The sequence below is a fragment of the Mytilus californianus genome, unplaced genomic scaffold, assembly GCF_021869535.1.
Source record: "Mytilus californianus isolate M0D057914Y unplaced genomic scaffold, xbMytCali1.0.p SCAF_1, whole genome shotgun sequence".
Classification (NCBI taxonomy): domain Eukaryota; kingdom Metazoa; phylum Mollusca; class Bivalvia; order Mytilida; family Mytilidae; genus Mytilus; species Mytilus californianus.
In genome coordinates this window covers 62943505-62963871 of record NW_026262581.1, presented here as the reverse complement: position 1 = coordinate 62963871, position 20367 = coordinate 62943505, and the positions used below count along the sequence as shown (strand labels likewise).

At 30.7% G+C, this 20367-nt stretch overlaps 1 protein-coding gene across 1 annotated transcript in view; it reads right to left on the bottom strand.

Moving 5' to 3' along the window:
• Positions 1-20367, bottom strand: part of LOC127722309 (ceramide glucosyltransferase-like) — a 27411-nt gene extending 7044 nt beyond the window's left edge. Inside the window, exons 1-8 of the mRNA XM_052229201.1 lie at positions 20193-20367; positions 17837-17978; positions 6746-6848; positions 5080-5181; positions 4064-4176; positions 3069-3247; positions 2375-2461; positions 169-358 (exon numbers count right to left, since the gene is read on the bottom strand). Coding sequence (XP_052085161.1) covers positions 169-358; positions 2375-2461; positions 3069-3247; positions 4064-4176; positions 5080-5181; positions 6746-6848; positions 17837-17978; positions 20193-20290 — 1014 coding nt within the window. The 5' untranslated portion in view covers positions 20291-20367. The remainder of the gene's footprint in view (positions 1-168; positions 359-2374; positions 2462-3068; positions 3248-4063; positions 4177-5079; positions 5182-6745; positions 6849-17836; positions 17979-20192) is intronic.

The following is a 20367-nucleotide window of genomic DNA, read 5'->3' as shown; positions in this document are numbered from 1 at the left end:
GTTGCTCAGTCTTTAGTTTTCTATGTTGTGTTTTGTGTACCGTTTCGTTTTTTGCCATAGCATTGTCAGATTGTTTTATGAAAATAAGTCTGGGAGCATCATCTGTGCTTGGCAAAAATTATTAAACCAATTAAAATTCATATTTATATAATAAGAAAACAGTCTTACCTCTATGACTCTAATGAGTATATAGTCTAGTAAGAACCAGACGAGTACATGGACTAAGAATACAACTGAACCAGTAAAGTTAAACAGGTAGGACATGGCCCAGGCATTCAAACAGCCTTGTACAATACACTGTGATATTGGCTCAAAAAATATTGTGGCAGGTGTCATGGCTGTTCTCAATTTGCACCATCTGTAAATTAAATACAATAAGTGTAAGTGAAGAAAATAAGTACAATGCTTGGTCTTACAAATATCCCACTCAGCTAATATAGAATCAGACATTTACAACAATTCTCCATTATAACATTCTTATACTTTATATTGTATGCTGAGATGACATTGCACCTTTTGCTATGATGTCATTTCACTTGATACTGAGAAGGACATTTGTTTATTGTTGTACTGTATGTTGACCCCTAGATGTTTTTATGTGTGTCATTGAGTTACTGTCTTTTATTTATACTAGTTAGGTATTAAATCTTAAAAATTTGTAAGGGTTCCACGGAACCCAGTGTCTTGCCTACTTTTACTGTTAGTCGCAGGCTCAACAAAAATGGGGAAAAAATTATTAAAAATTTTCCTCTAGATACTATCTTTTGATTGTAAGAAGTTCTGTTCATGTTTGGTAAAAATCCAAGGTTTACGAATCTAATAAATATTTTAAAAACTTTAACAGCAGACTGTACGTAATGTTAACTGGAATAAAACTAAGTCCATTTATAAGTAATATACGGAAAAACAGGAAATAAATTTTTCCAAAACTTCCTTCTAGATACTAGCTTTTGATCATAAACAAGCTTCTGTCCAAGTTTGGTACAAATCCAGGATAGTTTAAGAAAGTTATTAAAATTTTGGAAGCTTTAACCACAGAGTGAATGTAATGTTAACTGGCAGAAAAACTAATATTGAGAATAGAAATGGGGAATGGGTCAAAGAGACAACAACCCGACTATAGAGCAGACAACAGCCAAAGGCCACCAATGGGTCTTCAATGCAGCGAGAAACTCCCGCACCCGAAGGCGTCCTTCAGCTGGCCCCTAAACAAATATGTATACTAGTTCAGTGATAATGAACGTCATACTAAACTCCAAATTATACACAGGAAACTAAAATTAAAAATGATACAAGACTAACAAAGGCCAGAGGCTCCTGACTTGGGACAGGCGCAAAAATGCGGAGGGGTTAAACATGTTTTTTGAGATCTCAACCCTCCCACTATACCTCTAGCCAATGTAGAAAAAAACAAACGCACAACAGTACGTACAGTAAAACTCAGTAACTAAGTCCATCTATAAGTAAAATACGGATAAACAGGATTTTTTTTTAACAAAATTTACTTTTGAATACTATCTTATGATCACAAAAAAGCTTCTGTCCAAGTGTGGTACAAATCCAGGATAGTTTAAGAAAGTTATTAAAATTTGAAAAACTTTAACCACAGAGTGAATGTTATGTTAACTGGCAGAAAAACTTAGTCCATATATGAGTAAAATATGTATAAACAGGATTTTTTTTTTACAAAATTTACTTCTGGATACTATCTTATGATCAGAAACAAGCTTCTGTCCAAGTTTGGTACAAATCCAGGATAGTTTAAGAAAGTTATTAAAATTTATAAAAAAACTTTTAACCACAGAGTGAATGTTATGTTAACTGGCAGAAAAAACTAAGTCCATATATGAGTAAAATACGGATAAACAGGATTATTTTTTACAAAATTTACTTCTGGATACTATCTTAAGATTATAAACAAGCTTCTGTCCAAGTTTGGTTGAAATACAGGATAGTTTAAGAAAGTCATTAAAATTTGAAAAACTTTAACCACAGACGGAATGTAGGATTGCTGTGTCTTGCTTTTGCGACAAAAGTCGCAGGCTGGACAAAAATGTATGTATGTACTACAACTAACTTCAATAATAACATTCTTAAAAAAAATTTGATTATATAAAGCAATTACCCTGCAAAAGTACTAACTGAACCTGATACTGAAGATTCATTTATTTTTGAGGGTACCAATTTTTGTGGATCTAAGGAATACTTGTATTTTCATGGATATTTGATTTCATGGTTTAGTCAAGTTTGCATACAATCCTATAGAAAATTCATACTTTGTTGAACATTTAAATTCGTGGTTTACCTATTTCCATAAAAATTGGTATCCCACAAATTATAATGAATCCATGGTATATAAAACAAGGTTATTTACCTTGTCAATCTTTTGTGTAACAGTGGAATAGAGTAAGCTCCTGCATTCTGTAGAGCTGTATATGAACTAACTCTTAATCTATAACCCCTGTAATGACAAAACAAAGAGCATTATATAATGACATGGGTCAGTTGTACAAAAAAGTAATTCTTCATTAAACTCACACCTTTTTTTTTAGCATTAATAAATGATTTAATTTATTCATAATATTTTTCCTTAAATAAAGATACAATTATACAAAATGTCTGTTCAATGCATGGAACATGTGTTGTTTGAATGTTTATGTCCATAAACTCCACGCTCCAGTTGACCTGTAACTAGTTCATTCTATGGAGTCTCGGCCATTCCATTTGTCAGCTATGGTAATTTATAATTTTGTTATTCATACAGTCTTGTAGCAATCCATTACATATACCTGTTTGGCCTTTTATACTATATATAAACAATACCACAGTATATTTCCTAAATGTATAGATAACAGACTCCATTTGTTTGGTCATATTTACTTTTAATAGCATGCCCCCCAAAAAAGATATAGATATGTAACTTCATTGTCAATGAGAAAACTATCCACTAAAGGCAAACAAAAATGAAACAGTGCACACCTACAGATTTACAAAATACTACACCACCTTTAACTGACTCATACTTACTTTACTTCTATGTATTTTCTTATCATGCTTATAGTACTTACTTGTTTATAAACATTTCTGCTAAGAAGAAGTCTTCTGCTAAATACTGTGAAAAGTGTTTGAGACCCCCTGCTTCATCAATGATGTTTTTCCTCATCAGGGAGGACATTCCAGTAGCACAATTTATGTTGAAGAAATTAGCTGTTAAATACATTTTAGCATGTTGTGTTGCAAAGTAAATCTGAAATGAAGAGATTATAACAATGAAAATTCATACCAATATTTAATATTGTTTAAGGATATACAAAAAAAAATCTTTATCAACCACACCAAAATTATAAACAAACAAAGTGTCATGTTTTAACTTGTAAGTAATTCATTAATTTCAATTTATTAAAATCAAAATTTCCCAAGCATTATTACTGAGGAGGACTAGTACTACCTGATTTTCAAGAGCTATTTGACAGGATACTATCGTTCCGAACTAGTTATGGTATCAATTTACATCCTTTGAATATTTAAATTCTTAAATTTCAATTTTGGCTCCTTGTATTTCAAGTGGAATTGTTACTCAAGCCAACAATTAAATACTATCTCAGTATTCCATCATTGGAGTGCCTTATTGTTTTGACTAATGTTCAACAGCCAATTTATTGAACTTCCTGGTTGTGAAGAATGGCAAATTTGACTGTTTCAAAAGAAACTTTTTACAAGAACAGTAACATGTAGAATATAGATGAAAATGGCTCATATACTGAAATCCAGGATTATTTGATGACAGAGCAGATATTAATAAAATCTCAGGTGAACAGATAAATTCCTTGATTTGTCCCACAAAAATAAATTATCATTTATATACCTGTTGTTTCAAAAAATCATAAAGGGAACAATACATAGCAAAATTTTGATTGCATGCTTATATCATAGATCTGTTAGGCTTTAGATCTTCTTCTGGCTGATACTGATTTCCAAGATTGATATCTTATCTTGTATTACAAATTTTGCCATGTATTGTTTTCTATACATATCTAAATGAATTTCAATTCAAGCAAAATACCTTTTCCATATGAGAAGAAAATCCTTTCCTTGTGCATGCATAAGGCATTTGATGAACAAGACCAACATTTTCCTTCATATGAAGTACCATATCCAAAAGTGACTCTTCTTTCACTGCAGAAAAGAATGAAATAGTACATTTACACATTTTGTTAAAACTTTTACTTTTACCATTTTTAATTCTAAATATCTTAAGTTTAAAAGAAATATCTTAAGTTTAAAAGAATGAGGTAAACATTGTGCTTTAGGGAAACAACAAGTTCCATGACTGAAATATATGTGGTTAAATAAAACATGTGCTAAGTGTCACTTCCAGCATTCAAATACCTTTTTCATTGCAAATTGGAGTGAAAAGGTTAAATTTAAAGTTTTATGTATCTCTGAAATGCACTAAAGTCCTTTCAGATGTCAAAATAACTGCTTTCGTTTTACCTTAGCAGCTTCTGTGTGTAAATTTCATTGACCCCACTGATTTTGGTAAAGTGATGAATATATATACAAATATTTTGGAGTCCCCTAGACATTATTTTTCCAAAAAGAATCCTTGTATGTTACATTTAAGTAAAAAGTGTGCCAAAATCCAGTGAATTGATATGCCTCTTGGATTTGTTATCCTGATGTCTTGCAGCAAATATATTGGAAACAATTGATTGCCAGATGGCACTAATTACATTGGACTTGACCTAAAAAAAGCCTTTGCCAAAAGTTATTAAAGGCATTTTTTAGCTATGGTTAAGAGGATAATAGACAGAAACATGACACACTGGTCTGGAGCCTATGGTTAAGATGAAAATAGACAGAAACATGACTATAGTATGGAGCCTATAGTTAAGATGATAATAGACAGAAACATGTCAATACAGTCTGAAGCTTGTGGTTAAGATGAAAATAGACAGAAACATGACTATAGTATGGAACCTATAGTTAAGATGATAATAGACAGAAACATGACACGAAGTCCCGAACCTGTGATTAAGATGATAATGGACAGTTCAATTATTTACAATCAATACTTACTTTTAATTCCACTATCACTAACCAATATCATATCATATTTAGCAGCCTCATACCCAATAGCCATATTGTTTACTTTTGGATTGGCTCCAACATGTTTTCCTCCTGAAAATATAAGATGAAAAAGGATAAGGCTTCGTTTGAACAAATATTCCGTAGAACCAATCATTTGAGTTTTTAGATATGCTCGGATTAGCAAGATTGGACTTTTTATTTACAAGTCAGATAATTATGAATACTGAAGCTTAATATTTTGAATGTATGGCGTACTGAATCTTTGTTTCCCCAAGCCTAAGACACTGATAAAAGTATAAATCATAATTTCTTATTATATATTTAAAAGCAATGTATCACCTCTTTACTTCAAATCATCGAGTAATGTTTTATAAATTTTTGTTTACTTTGTACCTGTGTAAAGTTTACTATCTAAAAATTCAGTCCTTGTTCAAAAACTTTTTTTCATTTAAAATTAAATGACATGTGATTAGTTTGTGGTAGATGTTTAATTCTTTCCGCAAGTAATTTATATATCTATGGCTTTATTATGTGTCTTTAATTCAGAGTGATAACATAGAGCATGCTGGCTAAAAAACTGAAAGCCAAACAGCATTAAAGATAAATAAAAATTTAGCAGTCTAAAGTAGCAAATTGGTTTCACACATAAAATCAAGCTTCTTTTCAATTCAAAATGATTTTAAGTTTTTCACATGTTTGAGAAAAGGGCAAACTACATTTAGCTCTCTTATAAACATGTCGAGATTGATCTCTGATGAAACAGTTATAATAACAACTATCTGTCGATTTGATCCAATAATTTGTTACTTAGATGTACCTTCAACCTGATTAATCCCAAAATACTTATCTTCTCATTCTAATTAATAACATTTCAATCTCATCAATAATTATATAGGTTTTTTATATAGATTTTCAAAACAGGATCCATCTGTCTGCCTGAACATTAGTTAATTACATCCCTGCTCAATAATATAATATATTACATTGACAGTCAGCTAGATCAATATCCGGCTAGACTTTTTCTTTTGTATAAAACATCTCTTCACTTCCATCATCTGAAGTCACATTCAAATGATCTACTTCTATCATATAATCATGGCTATTTCAGTAATTTATAAAATTTGCAGACTTAGACATATCAAAATTATGACATTTCTGTCTCTGAACAAATGTTGAAGACCACAAAAAATGTTGTTTCCTAATTGTTCAATACAACACAATTCCCTAACGTGCAAGTTAGTAAATACAATTTTCAATAATTCAATAAGCTGCAATAGGCTTCAGCTGCTTCTTGAATTTCAATGAGTCCTAGGCCAACCCAAAGTAGATATATGTTGAGAAATAAATATTTCTATAGATAAGATGAAGCAGGTTAGGAAAATGTGGAATACCCCTCCCCTCCCCAGATGAACAATTGTAAAGGAGTTGTCACAGTTGCATGCTGGTGGTTTTCTCCTCTGTCAATTTTCACGTTGCTCTTCTTGCATCAAGAATCAATTTCTTATGTCCAGATATTACAGAACAATTGTAATGGACACTGACAACAATACTATATCCTAATAAGATCTAATTAGTCTTCTCTAATCGTCAGTTTATAGGTATTTACTGTTCTGGCAAATTAATATTAGCAAGATTAGAAAGTTGTAATACAAACCTATAAATATTTTACTGTCTACGTCAGGATATTTCTGTACAAGACTCTGAACAACCATAATTGCTGAATCCATTTCATCTTGGATGCAAAACATTATTTCATACTGCAAAAATAAATAAACAATAGATGTTTATAGTGACACACATACTTTAAAATATATCCTCTGAGTGTTGCTTCATTACTGTAAATTCAAATTTTGCAATAAATGAGACTGGATATGTTTTGCAAAAAAAAAACCAAACATTTCAAATTTCTAATATACGAATACATTGTATTATTACGAAGTAACATTTCCTGAAATCTCACATTTGTATCCATTGCTTGACAATTACAATAATAAATTTACGCAAACATTTCTGAATTTACAATATTCATATACATTTGTACATATATTTGTTTATGACTGAAGTTCAAGTTGACTTAGCAACTGAACATACTTGTAAACTTCTCAAATTCTCCATGGGGATTTTAAGCACAGTAGTACCTTATGTATCTCTAATGCATTTCATAAATGTTTTCAGTCTAATAAACTGTGGTTTTAAATGAATATATATGTGCTTAAAACCATTATAAGTCTTATGAATTGCCTGTTTTGGGTATTTCATCGATTATCATGATAATATGGAGAATTTCAGAAAAAAAGGTCAACACCTCATTAATCAGGAAAGTCGACAGGTCCGACTGGACAACATCAAGAAAGGTGGCTGATTAATGTTCAGTAGGTTATGTTTTAACCATATACTGTACAAGAACAATATATCAAAGAGTAGCAGAGTAAAAGCTCCCTTTGACAGGAAGCAAGCTCCTATTAACAGAACTGTTCATAACTTGTTTCCATGAAATCTTTTCCGAGTTATTTTCATATGACATACACATATAATTTCAAATAACTGAAACCTATGCATTGTGAAAAACAAGTTAAGACTAAATGGGGAATGTGTCCATGGGACACAGATGATGCCCCCGCTTGCATATCATATAAAGTTAATAAGGGACATAACTGAAGAATGGTAAAAGTGACGCTACCCAAATTTGTACTTGATCTGAGTTTTAATAGAATAAGTATTGTGTATAAGTTTCATAAAATTTGGTTGAGGCAAACTTAAGTTAGAGAACGGAAACAAAAAATTCAGCAATTTTTCCATTTTTAAAGGAGCATAACTCTAGATCAATTAAAGTGACACCCCAAAATTCAAACTTGATCTGTATTTTGTGGTAATAAGCATTGTGTGTAAGTTTCATAACATTTGGTTGAGGCAAACTTAAGTTAGAGAACGGAAACGAAAAATTCAGCAATTTTTCCATTTGTACAGGGGCATAACTTTAGAATGGTTATTAAAGTGACACCACCAAAATTCAAACTCGATCTGTATTTTGTGGTATTAAGCATTGTGTATAGGTTTCATAGCATTTGGTTGAGGCAAACTAAAGTGAGAGAACAGAAACAAACAAGCATTCTGTGAGTATTACATGGCAATACATAGTTCCCTACCGGCTACGAATTCATTGTAATGGAACAAAATTCTAACTTGATCTATAACTTGTCATGGTGTAAACTACATAAAAATATAAAGTCAAAATCTTCAAGCATGACGAAAAAAACTGTTGAAAACTGATTATTTAAGTGAATTTTCTATGTCCAAAGACCATAACTCTGCACAAAATTATCAGATTGGCACAAAGTTCCAACTTGATATGTAACTTGTCATGATAAAACTATATACTAATTATTAAATCAATATCTTTAAGAATGACAAACAAACCTACCACTAAATTCTTCAAACAATTTACCAAAGAAAAGGAAAAAAATCCAAAATGTCATTTTGTCTTTTAAAAAATGAGTTATTTCCCTTTGAACAGAAATCTACTAATTAATAAGTATTTCATCAAAAATATAATTATTGGGAAAGGGCTTTTACTGAACAAAGAGAAAAGCTAAAATCGTGAAAATTGAACTTGACCTGTAACTTGTCATGATAAATCAATAAACCAAATATGAAATCAATATCTTTAAGCACCAAGAAAAAAAGTCTGGAAAACTGATTTGCTGGACTGACAGTCAGACAGACAGACGGACGAAGTGCAAACCTAAAGTCCCCTTCCACTTCATCCGTATACGTAGAGGACTAATAAATGGAAAATGTGTCCATGAGACACAGATGATGCCCCAGCTTGCAAAAAACGTTATAAAGGGATATAACTCTAGTTCAGTAAAAGTGACGCTACCCAAATTTGTACTTGATCTGAGTTTTGTGGTAATGAGCATTGTGCATAAGTTTCATAACATTTGGTTGAGGCAAACTTAAGTTAGAGAACAGAAACAAATATTTCAGGAATTTTTCCATTTGTAAAGGGGCATAACTCTAGAAGGGTAGAAGTGACGCCACCAAAATTCAAACTTGATCTGTGATTTGTGGTAATAAGCATTGTGTATAAGTTTCATAACATTTGGTTGAGGCAAACTAAAGTTAGAGAACGGAAACCAATTTTGGGATGTACGTACAGACGGACAAGGGTAAAACTTAATGCCCCCTCCGCCACGGCGGGGGCATAAAAATTCAGCAATTTTTCCATTTGTAAAGGGGCATAACTCTAGAACTGTTAAAGTGACCCCATCAAAATTCAAACTTGATCTGTGTTTTGTGGTAATAAGCATTTTGTATAAGTTTCACAACATTTGGTTGAGGCGAACTAAAGTTAGAGAACGGAAACCAACTTTGGGACGTACGGACAGACGGAGGGACGTACACATGGACAAGGGTAAACTTAATGCCCCTACATACGGCGGGGGCATTAAAAGTTTCAATATCAATTTTCAAATAACATGATTCATGAATTATACTCTATTTCAGGACTGAAATGTAACACAAGTTAAAACTGCACTATGCTTGTAAAATTTCAGGATAAAATACTTTAAAATGACTGTAACACTTATTAAATCAAAGCAATATCTTACTTTTTTAAAAATTGTTCATATCCTTTTTATTTTTTACTAAAGTGTTTTTATTTCAAAGCCATTTTCTTTAAAATACATTTTTTATGTAGCATAATTTTATCAAAAAAGAAAATTAAGTAGATATGATTAATTATTCAATGACAGTATCAATTTTGTGACCTCAGAATTGATCTTTATATAAGAACTGCTTTGGTATTATGGGTGTTAACTTTTTATTACTTTGTCTTCCAAAGGCAAATAAGATCAATCCTCTTGTATGAATAACAGATTAAGCAATTCTGCCAATGAGGTGAACATTTATATAACCTACTTAGAATATGTGAAAAACTTTTTGTATTTAATAAAAATGTATTAATTGGTGAGTTTATGAAAAAGTACACATCCTGGTTAATGCTAGCTAGGTTATCTGGTCACTTCCTAAAACACATTAAATCCTCTTAAAGGGAATATCCAGATTATTTGTGGATCATTTTTCAATTACTTCCTAGATGATCAAACAAATATATAGTGGAAAGTGTTTTACATCCTAAACTTACTCTGATACAAATTCTTTTCAAGTATCTTTGGATTCTATTTTTTTCGTTTTTCTTCACATTTCTGTTTTCTGGGCTTTTAGGTCATTTACTTTTTTACTTACACAGTTGTTGGGACTGCTGTTACCCTAATTATGCTGATATTTACTGTTATGCATCAATTTTGTTTTCAGTTGTTTTATCATTTCATATAGTATTGGGTTTTCATCACTGGTTGATATTTATATATTAGAAATTGTTTGAACTGTTGTCACACTGATAATTATACATTAGAAATTGTTTGGACAGTTGTCACACTGATATTTATACATTAGAAATTGTTTAGACAGTTGTCACACTGATATTTATACATAAAAAAATGTTTGGACAGTTGTCACACTAATATTTATATATTAGAAATTGTATGGACAGTTGTCACACTGATATTTTTACATTAGAAAATGTTTGGACAGTAACTGTTGTCACACTATATTTTAATACATTAGAAATTGTTTGAACTGTTGTCACACTGATAATTATACATTAGAAATTGTTTGGACAGTTGTCACACTGATATTTATACATTAGAAAATGTTTCAACAGTGGTCACACTGATATTTTTACATTAGAAATTGTTTGGACAGTTGTCACACTGATATTTATACATTAGAAAATGTTTCAACAGTGGTCACACTGATATTTTTACATTAGAAATTGTTTGGACAGTTGTCACACTGATATTTATACATTAGAAATTGTTTAGACAGTTGTCACATTGATATTCCTTTAAGCTTGTTATTTTCAAACTATAATAAAAATAACAAAAGACAAAATATCAGAAAAAAAAAGGAAAATAAAGATCCTCTTTTTGATCTTTTTTAACATTTGTTTTGATTTATTATACTGTTTGATTGCTGTTTCATTGATAGATAAGTTAAATCTCATTTTATAAATATATAATAAAAAGACATTGCAAATGCAACAAGTCAATAAAGGCATAAATTAGGAGAAAACTTGTGTATTGATTACTGCTGTGTATTTCATCTGATAAGAATTACAGTTCATTATAATTCCCACTGGGGACAAAAACAATTGTACAAATGTTGTTTTCCACATTAGCATCAGTGTTCTGCAAAGAAATGTATTTTTTGTTAATTCTTCTATTGCATGAATGTCAAATATGGTTTTCCAAATTAGCATCAATGCTCTACAAACTAATGTGTTTTGTTACTGCTGAGTGGTTCATAGATATTATACTATAAAACAAAGATGGCACCTGACTTAAAATAAAATCATTCTTAACTTTAAACTAGAACTCCAATTTAAATTTAAACTGATACACTCGTCCTGAATATGCATGCGGTATTTGCAACTTGTTAAGTTAGCACTATAAAATTGAGAATGGAAATGGGTAATTTGTCAAAGAGACAACACGACCAAAGAGCAGAAAACAGCACAAAGTTACCAATGGGTCTTCAACACAGCAAGAAAATCCCGCATCCAGAGGCGAGCTCCAGCTATAGTCTGACTTTTCTGAACAACAGTCTTTAAAGATTGATTTTTCCAAAACTACTCGATGGATTTTCAATCATAAAATTGATAAGGAAAAAACTGTTCTTTGTTCATTGGTAAATCAGATGTAGACAAACATGTATACATATATCAGGGATTTATCAGTACATGTATCTCCTCAAGGATAGTATATCAGCATCATTTCACATGGAAAATTGCTTCTCAAATTCAGTCCCAGAATTCCCAGTGTATGTGACGATACTGGAATTGCATGTCAATATTTTCAAATAATTATAAATAATAGGGACATTACTTGTAGCAGCCTTTTTAGCCATTTAAAGTGTTCTATCTAATCCTTATATTTGGCATGTTGAGTTTAAACATGTTTCTTCAGGCAAAATGTTTTCAACAGATGTGACAAGAGAGGAAACCTTCACATTTCTTTTCTTTCACACAGTATATGTAGTACCTTTAGCACATGTCAATATGCAAATGGTAAATGGGAAAATAACATTCTGAAACAATGAATACTTAATTTCCTTAGCCTTGCACATGGGACCTATATGAAACAGCTGCGACCTTCATTATTAAGATTATTTTTTTCAGTGAAATATGCTTAAAATTGCTTCAAAGTTCAAACTGGTAACCTCTTTGGAGATTAATGGACAGCAGTTATTAAAGGTGATTGCAAGAATACCAGTTTTGCTATAATGTACTTGTTGGATTGCTGTCTCATTCATTAAGTTCTTATGTAGAGGTTCCAAAAAGGAACATACTTCTACACATCTAAATGCGAAAGGTGGCTGATCTACCATATATAGCACTTCAGCGAGATAACAGAGAAACTGAAGAAGCCAATGAATAAAACTTCTGAAAAATAGTTTTAACAGTACAATTATTTATAACTGCTAAATTCATTCAAAATATAATACCTCTTCAAGTGATGATTGGAAATTAATGTCTTTGTTGAGGATTCAACAGTTATAGCTAAATCATTGCAGAAACATTTTAAATTTCTCATGCATTTACAATTTGAACTGTTTCCAAAACTTTGTTTGCAATAAAAATCATCATATGAACAACATTTCACAACCGAAATAAAGTAAGTTCTGGATTTTCCGTAACAGATAAAATCATGCATACTTCATCAATAAACAATAAATATAAAGATATCCCACATGGGTGCTCCCATCTGTTTTGTTATTCTTGGTAATAATTATTATGCAACTGTAAGGACTCTGTAGTATTATGTAAATAGTTAACAAACAAGAGGCTTATGAGTTTCTGAAACAAATGTACTTAAATCTGAAGGGGCAGGCTAATTGACATGTAAATTATTTGCAAGTCAGGTTAAGAGACATGTCGAGAAAACAAATATCAAACTAGACACCCATGGGATTCTTTCAGATAAGTTTAACAGTGTTCTCCACAGGTTCACTGTAGTAAATTTCTAGGGAAATCATGCCATTTCAACTTTGCAAAAAAGTTTAGAGAACCTTTTGTTGGGTTTTAGAAAACATTTATTAACATATTTTTCTTCTTAGGAAAAAAACAACTTGTATATTTTCATAACATCCTATGTAAGACTTCTGTATTATAATCAAAAGCAATGATGTCGCCATCTATGATTTTGACAAAGGTCAAATTTCTTCAGTCAAGCTTATTTAACAGAAATGTCTTGTTCAAGTGTAAATATCCATGTCCAATAAGAGTGCACATGCTAAAATATGTGTCTGCTTTACTGATCATGAATGAAATTTATGGTGCATGTCATCAAGATTAAGGTTTCACTACAGGTAACACATAAACTTTTACATTATCCAAGATCCATGAAAAAAAGGTCAAGGTCAGATGAACCCTGCAAGATGGACATGTATACCTTTCAATAATGCTATACACCAGTAGAGATGACCTATTGCAATATTATCTGAGAAATGGACATAACCACAAAAATTTAAAGATGAAAAATGAACCATGAAAATGATGTAAATGTCAGATTAGCATAAAGTTCTGCAGTTCTTATGGTACTTGGGTTAATTTTTGTATCCGTTAGATATTTTTGTATCTATCGTCCACAAAAACAAAAATATCCCATCTATGTTCTGTAAACACAAAAAATATCCCAAAAACCATATGAGCTACAGTTCTGCAACTACGATGGACCCTGCTAGACAAATTAACATCAAATATAGATAACCTATCGCTTATTGTATCTGAGAAATAGACCTAACCACAAAAAAACAACATTCACCAAAGAACAATGAACATAAGTTAAGGTCAGATGAACCCTGCAAGACACAATTGTACACCTTACACTCATTCCATACACAAAATATACCTGAAGTTCACTTGGATGGAAAAGAATCTCATCCTATTTTTCTTGAACCTTGGATGCACTTGGACAGGAATTCTCCAATCCTAGTGCAGTTTTTTCTTTGACCAAGTTTTTGATATTGACAATCAATAACTTGACCAAGTTTACATGGTCAAAGTTTTGTAAACTTTGATAATGACAACTGGGCTTTTTTACAAATAGTTTATGCTGTCACTGCCGGTGAGAAACGTTGTCTCACATTATGTGACATAAAAGTATTCTGAACTTCACTTTCTTCAGTTCATATAAGCCCCTTAATCTTGTTATTTTCTAGTAATCAATACATCAATTATAATTAAAATTTAAAATAGCTAATAAAGTAAATAGTGGTTATTTATCCTTTCTCTGGTGCTAAAGTGAAATCTCTATACAAGTATAAACACTCTGAAATCAATGGACGCTAATTTTTCACACAAACATGGCAATAGAAGCTACAATGTAAATGAAATGGTAAAAATTTCAACATTTAGATTAACATGTACTCTGTACAATAACATGTAGCTTAACTTTTTTCTCAAGGTTGTTAGGTATATAGACTTATTAACATTATGTTATGACAGTTTGTGTAACATGTTGACATATAAAGGTGAAAGATGACCGAACTGTGTGTCATTTTATTATTATTTATACACAGATTAATATGGTTATCCCAATTACCTCAATTTTCACATGTTTTACATTCTATACATATTTTGTGTCCTGTATTAATTAATCATCTCATTTCATCAGTTTACATGTACAAAGTAGATTGTGAAAACAAGAAAATATCGGGGCAATGTTGTCTACTTATCATAACTCACTACAGGAGTTCAAGTTTTCTTCCCATAAATACATGTATATATACAATCATATTGTTTTTGTTTTATATGCTCTCCAGGGGCCTTAAGTTGGTGAATACACATTCTTATCCTTTTATCTTATCTTATCATTATAGATTATTTTGCTAGGTCTTGGTCAGTCTAGAACTGACTAACCTGTATAAATTTCTTTTATACAGAATATTCATCAATAACAAAAAGCTATATTCATCAATAACAAAAAGCTATATTCATCAATAACAAAAAGCTAAGAACATGTGACAATGTAAGGTGTAAACTGTGCTACCTTGAATGATGTGTGAAATTATCTGACATTACTTAGTCTCATTACATCAAATCAGACAAATATTGGGGAAAAACATCTGTTCATCATTATAACATTACTTTTAATGATCTTCAATAACACTCCCAAAATACACCACACATGATGATGCATCATACAATTTTATTATAAATAAAAAATATCAGAACTGCTGTTTATTTCCATTATACTTTAAAAAAAAATGTCCCTAACAAAAATGTCAAAATCCTATTAAATTTTTTCATCTCTAAAAATTTTCTTGTCAGATATTCTAAATTTGATAGTTTATGCTATACTAGTCAAAGAATTAAATGTACCATATTTTGTATGAAGACTACTTGCTTCAAAATAAGAAGCATAATATATCTATCCATATAAAATAACTGTAAATGAAATGATATTTATAGCACTGAGATATACCATGTGTGTAAATGTTGGCACATGCTTCATTCAGAGGAATTGATTACTGTTCCAACTGAACATGTTTATATACATTGGTAGAACTTTCTCCGAAATGGATGTTTTTTTGGTTTTTTTTAGAAAAACAGTATCCTGGCATAGAAGAGTCAAGACATTTATATTAATGAAAATTATACATGAAGTGTTACGGTGAACCAATCTTTCTTGTAAAACCTCAAAAACTCATTTCCAATACTGAGTAATAGGATCAGGGTTAAAGGTTATACTGTCACGGTTAAAATGACCTAGGGAGAACACTGAGAATAACAAATACAATATTTTTTTCTATCAAAAAAAGATATGTTAAGAATGTACTTTAATTTCTTTAAAGTAATTAAAAACGTTTATTCACAAATTTCTGATGTCATAATTTCAAGCATGGTAATTGATATTAATAGTGTTGTTAACCTAGCTTGAGGTTATCTTGTCCATCACAGCTGACCTAACCAAATTCCATTACAACTCATGTGCAAACACAACACAGTATGTAGTAATTAACATGACAACCATTCACACATCCTGGTGATTAAACATGCATATGTAAATAATTCCAGAACTTACATAACGTATTTCAATTATGAATGGCATATTAGAATTTTGAACATATAGGCTTGAAAAAAATGCATACAGGTAGTAACTGTAGAAGACAAGGGAATATTTGAATATATACATGTATGATTTGACATTTACTGGTTAAAAAGGCTTGGTATACTGCTTAAAGTTGTTTACAGATTTGAATGGCACTCTTCAAAATATGATATTTAGACTCAGGGCTAATAATTATCTTTCTCCATTTTTTCCTTATATCTGCCATATATACATGTAGTGGATGATCATTTGAGTGTTGGGGGTCATTAGATCAACTACCATTTTCAGACATTTTATGATTAATATTACTTTATTTTGTTGTATCATTATATTTGATATTATGTTAACATTTGCAAGTATTATCAAGTCATGTTAAATTAATATAGTTAAAAAAGTCACCGTTTAAGTTTGATTATTTAAAACAAATTACGAAAGCTAAGTAGCTTTTGATGATGATTCTTACGTAATAGTAGATGTTTCTCTAATTTTACATTTTTATATGAGAATAGTTATTTCCAACATAAGCCAACATTTTGTTTCTGAAGAGGGGGGATATTTTGTTCACGGTGGGGCATTTCAATCTTTCTTGAACAAAATATCTTTTGATGGTAGAGATGCAAAATGTGATAAGGGTTAATTGTATGGACTGCATTGATTTAGTCCTAACTTCCATGGATTTATGAATATTTCTTATCTGAATCTGAATTTTAAAAAAAGTACAATAATAAATTGAATTTTAATTTTCTTAGATTATGTACCAACATAAAAATAAATGCCTTTATATATATCTGCATTTTCTTTACACAATACAATTAAATTGTTGTTATAAAGACACATCAAAATGTCTTATGTCTGTAGTATTGGTGCAGAGTAATCAATCAATTATCAGAAATAATGGGAGAGGTACAATCGATTTGTGATCTAAGTGTTATTTCTTCATATAAAATCAATTACTTTTTATTTTAAAATAATGCAAATTATATATTTTTCATACCTTTTTACATACAACTAATAATAAAGAAATAAAAATTGAGGTTTGGAATCCAAGTCAGGAAATAGTCATATTTCCCAATAATTTAAAATATTGTATTCTGCCTCATTTGTATTTAATTGAAATAGGAAAATGATCCAATTATTCTTTTAATTATCTTGATTATGGAAATCATAATAGATTATTAGCATTGTAATCAGTTTTCTTCATTGTAAGATAATCCTTACAACACGTATATAAATATGCAGTACATGAAAACTTGTGAAATCAAGTTAAGTTTACATATATATAGCTTGTGTCCAAATCTGGCATTAGGGGCAAAAGCAATTTTAGCGCCATGATGCACAATTGTAGCAATTGATGAAGTATAGGTTAAAATGGTGTTATACTGACTTTTGCACAATCATTAAGTGATGTATATTCTATCAAGAAAAACATAGATAAATTTTCATTTAAAAAAAGAGTCTCAATAAATTTGTGCTTAGGGCATAGATGATGCAAAACAATCTCACCCAACAATTAAAAGTATGAAAAGGCCTGAAAAAGCTTTGTCTTGTAAATAACATCTGTATTATCTCACCTGTGGGTATTTAATGCTGAAGAATGTCTCTAAGTTTTCATAAAGATGAGGGTCAACTCCAACAACTGGTTTTAATATTGTCACTCCTGGGAGCTCTTCTACAGGTATAGCTGGTGTTAATTTTCTGTTTAACTTCCATTTCCTAGATTTTATAAAAAAAAAACCAAACAACTTTACATTATAAATTCTTATTTCCCAATCACAAGTGTATCTAACTATCTGTAAAATGTTATTCAGGAAATTGGGTGCCAAGGAAAGCATCCTTAATAAATAATGCAAACCCTTCCTTCTACTTTTTAAAATCAGTCTCTTTTACTGTGTGATGTTTTATCTAAATCTGAATGAAATTTTTACAGTGAAAAGTTTGGCGCACAGAAATATATACGTGTAATGGTACAATCTATTTTCTCTTGAAGTGTTTCACATTTTGTCATCTCGTGGTCTTTTAAATAAAATTGAGAATGGAAATGGGGAATATGTCAAAGAGACAACCCAACCAAAGAGCAGACAACAGCCGAAGGCCACCAATGGGTCTTTAATGCCTTCTTTCAGGTTTTGCCTATTGTTATACAGCAACCTGTTACTGTACACATCCTTGTACTTTGATCAGGTAGTTGTCTATTAACAATTGGTAATCATATGGTAGTACCGTACCACATCTCCTTATTTTCATATCAGTGCAATATTGTTTCCAAAAACATGTAGTTGGGTCTATTGTTTTATTTAACACAATTCTTTGTTGACATCATGGCGATTTTTCATGTCGTCAACCCCTTTTTATGTGACAATGGCAAAACATCATACTGCCTTTTTTCTTTTGTCCAAGATTGACTTTTGAACTTGCCAACCCTTTCCATTCATTAGTTTATTCTAGACTAATTAGGGTTAATTGCATGTGATAATTGTTGAGGTGATAAACAATCAATTAATGGAGAAGACTTTATAAGTATGATTTACTTGTGTCTCATCCATTTTGCTTAGATTAATTGATTGTTTAGTTTAAACATATTTAATTTGCTTAATCTAAGCAAAATGGATGACAATATATATAGACATAGATTTTTATTTGAATATTTGATGTACATATCTAATATTTCTAGAGAGTTGAAAAATCATAAAATAAAAAATTCAATAAGATATGTGTACTGTAGATACATACATGTAATTATACATGTATTACTAACCTAGCGTTTACAAGTAAATGTTGCATTTGTCTTTAGAAATTGTATGTGCCAAACTGCAGTCAAAATTGTGTAGCCCTTTTTCAAAGCTTGACAAAACAGTCACTATGGATGCTGTCAAACTAATGATCCAAAAGGGTACCATCTAAAGTGGTCAGTGCTTTTGTTTTAATTGAATGACACATTAAAAAAAATTTGGTTTACAAACTACATGAATTAAAAGTAGGCTGATTTAAAATCCCTACAGTCAAGAAGACCGCTTACTGTTTTGGTTGAGATGCTTGGACACCATAGTGAAAGGTAAGGGCAATGGGAAGGCTCAAAGCTCACAAAAAGGTTAAACTGACACAGCCTTAAATTTGGTTGGATTTTATTGTAATTTTATAAACATGTTTAAGATGATCACTTTCACTCTTTATAATAATAATAATATTGTATTCAATAAAATGTCAAGCATATAAGTTTTACAATACACAATATACAATATATAAAAACATATACTAACACATACTTGATAAAATAGAGCATTTGGTGAGTATAGAACCTTTTGTGTACGGAAACAAATTGGCTGATATTTTATCAGGGATGACCCATAAAGTATGAAGCTTGTTTCAAATGGAGTCCCTTCATGTAAACTGCTTATAGTTTCGACATACAAAAATGATAATACACAAATTAATCTGACATAAAACTTCATATAAAACTAATTTAAATAAAAAAACAAATTTAATAATATAAAAAGCAGTAAGATGAAGATGGTCTTTGTCAGACAGTTTTTGTGCTGGCAATCATAAATTAAATACTAATATCATGATTATTTTTATTGATCAATACAAATCAAAATCAATATTTTCTGAATGACCAACTGACAGACCAGAGACATCTAATACATGTACATGTATGTCTCTGCCTCTGGACAAACAGATACCGTGCTGTTGTTTATGTTGAATACATTACTGTTGAGACAAAACAACACGCAATTAAATGTGTTTACTTAACATATATGGTAGAAAGTCTGACGTGTTTTTTTATTATTTTTATTTCCCCCCGTTTTATACCAGATGAAGAAAAAGGATGGGACTACTGCCCAACCCATAAATAAATAATCATTCAATCATGGAAAAGATTATGCTTCGCAGCTAAAGTATTAAAATTATATGATATCTATAACTTACCCATACACTATTGCTAAAATATGTAAGAAGAAATTAAAACACCATCCTGCAAATAATAGTATAGCTAGTCCTATAAGGGTGTAATCCAAGCTTTCCATTTCATGTCTGTATTTCGCGTTTTTCCTCACCAGCCGGTCATCTTACTCCCATAATACAACAATCGATGTGGGCGTGA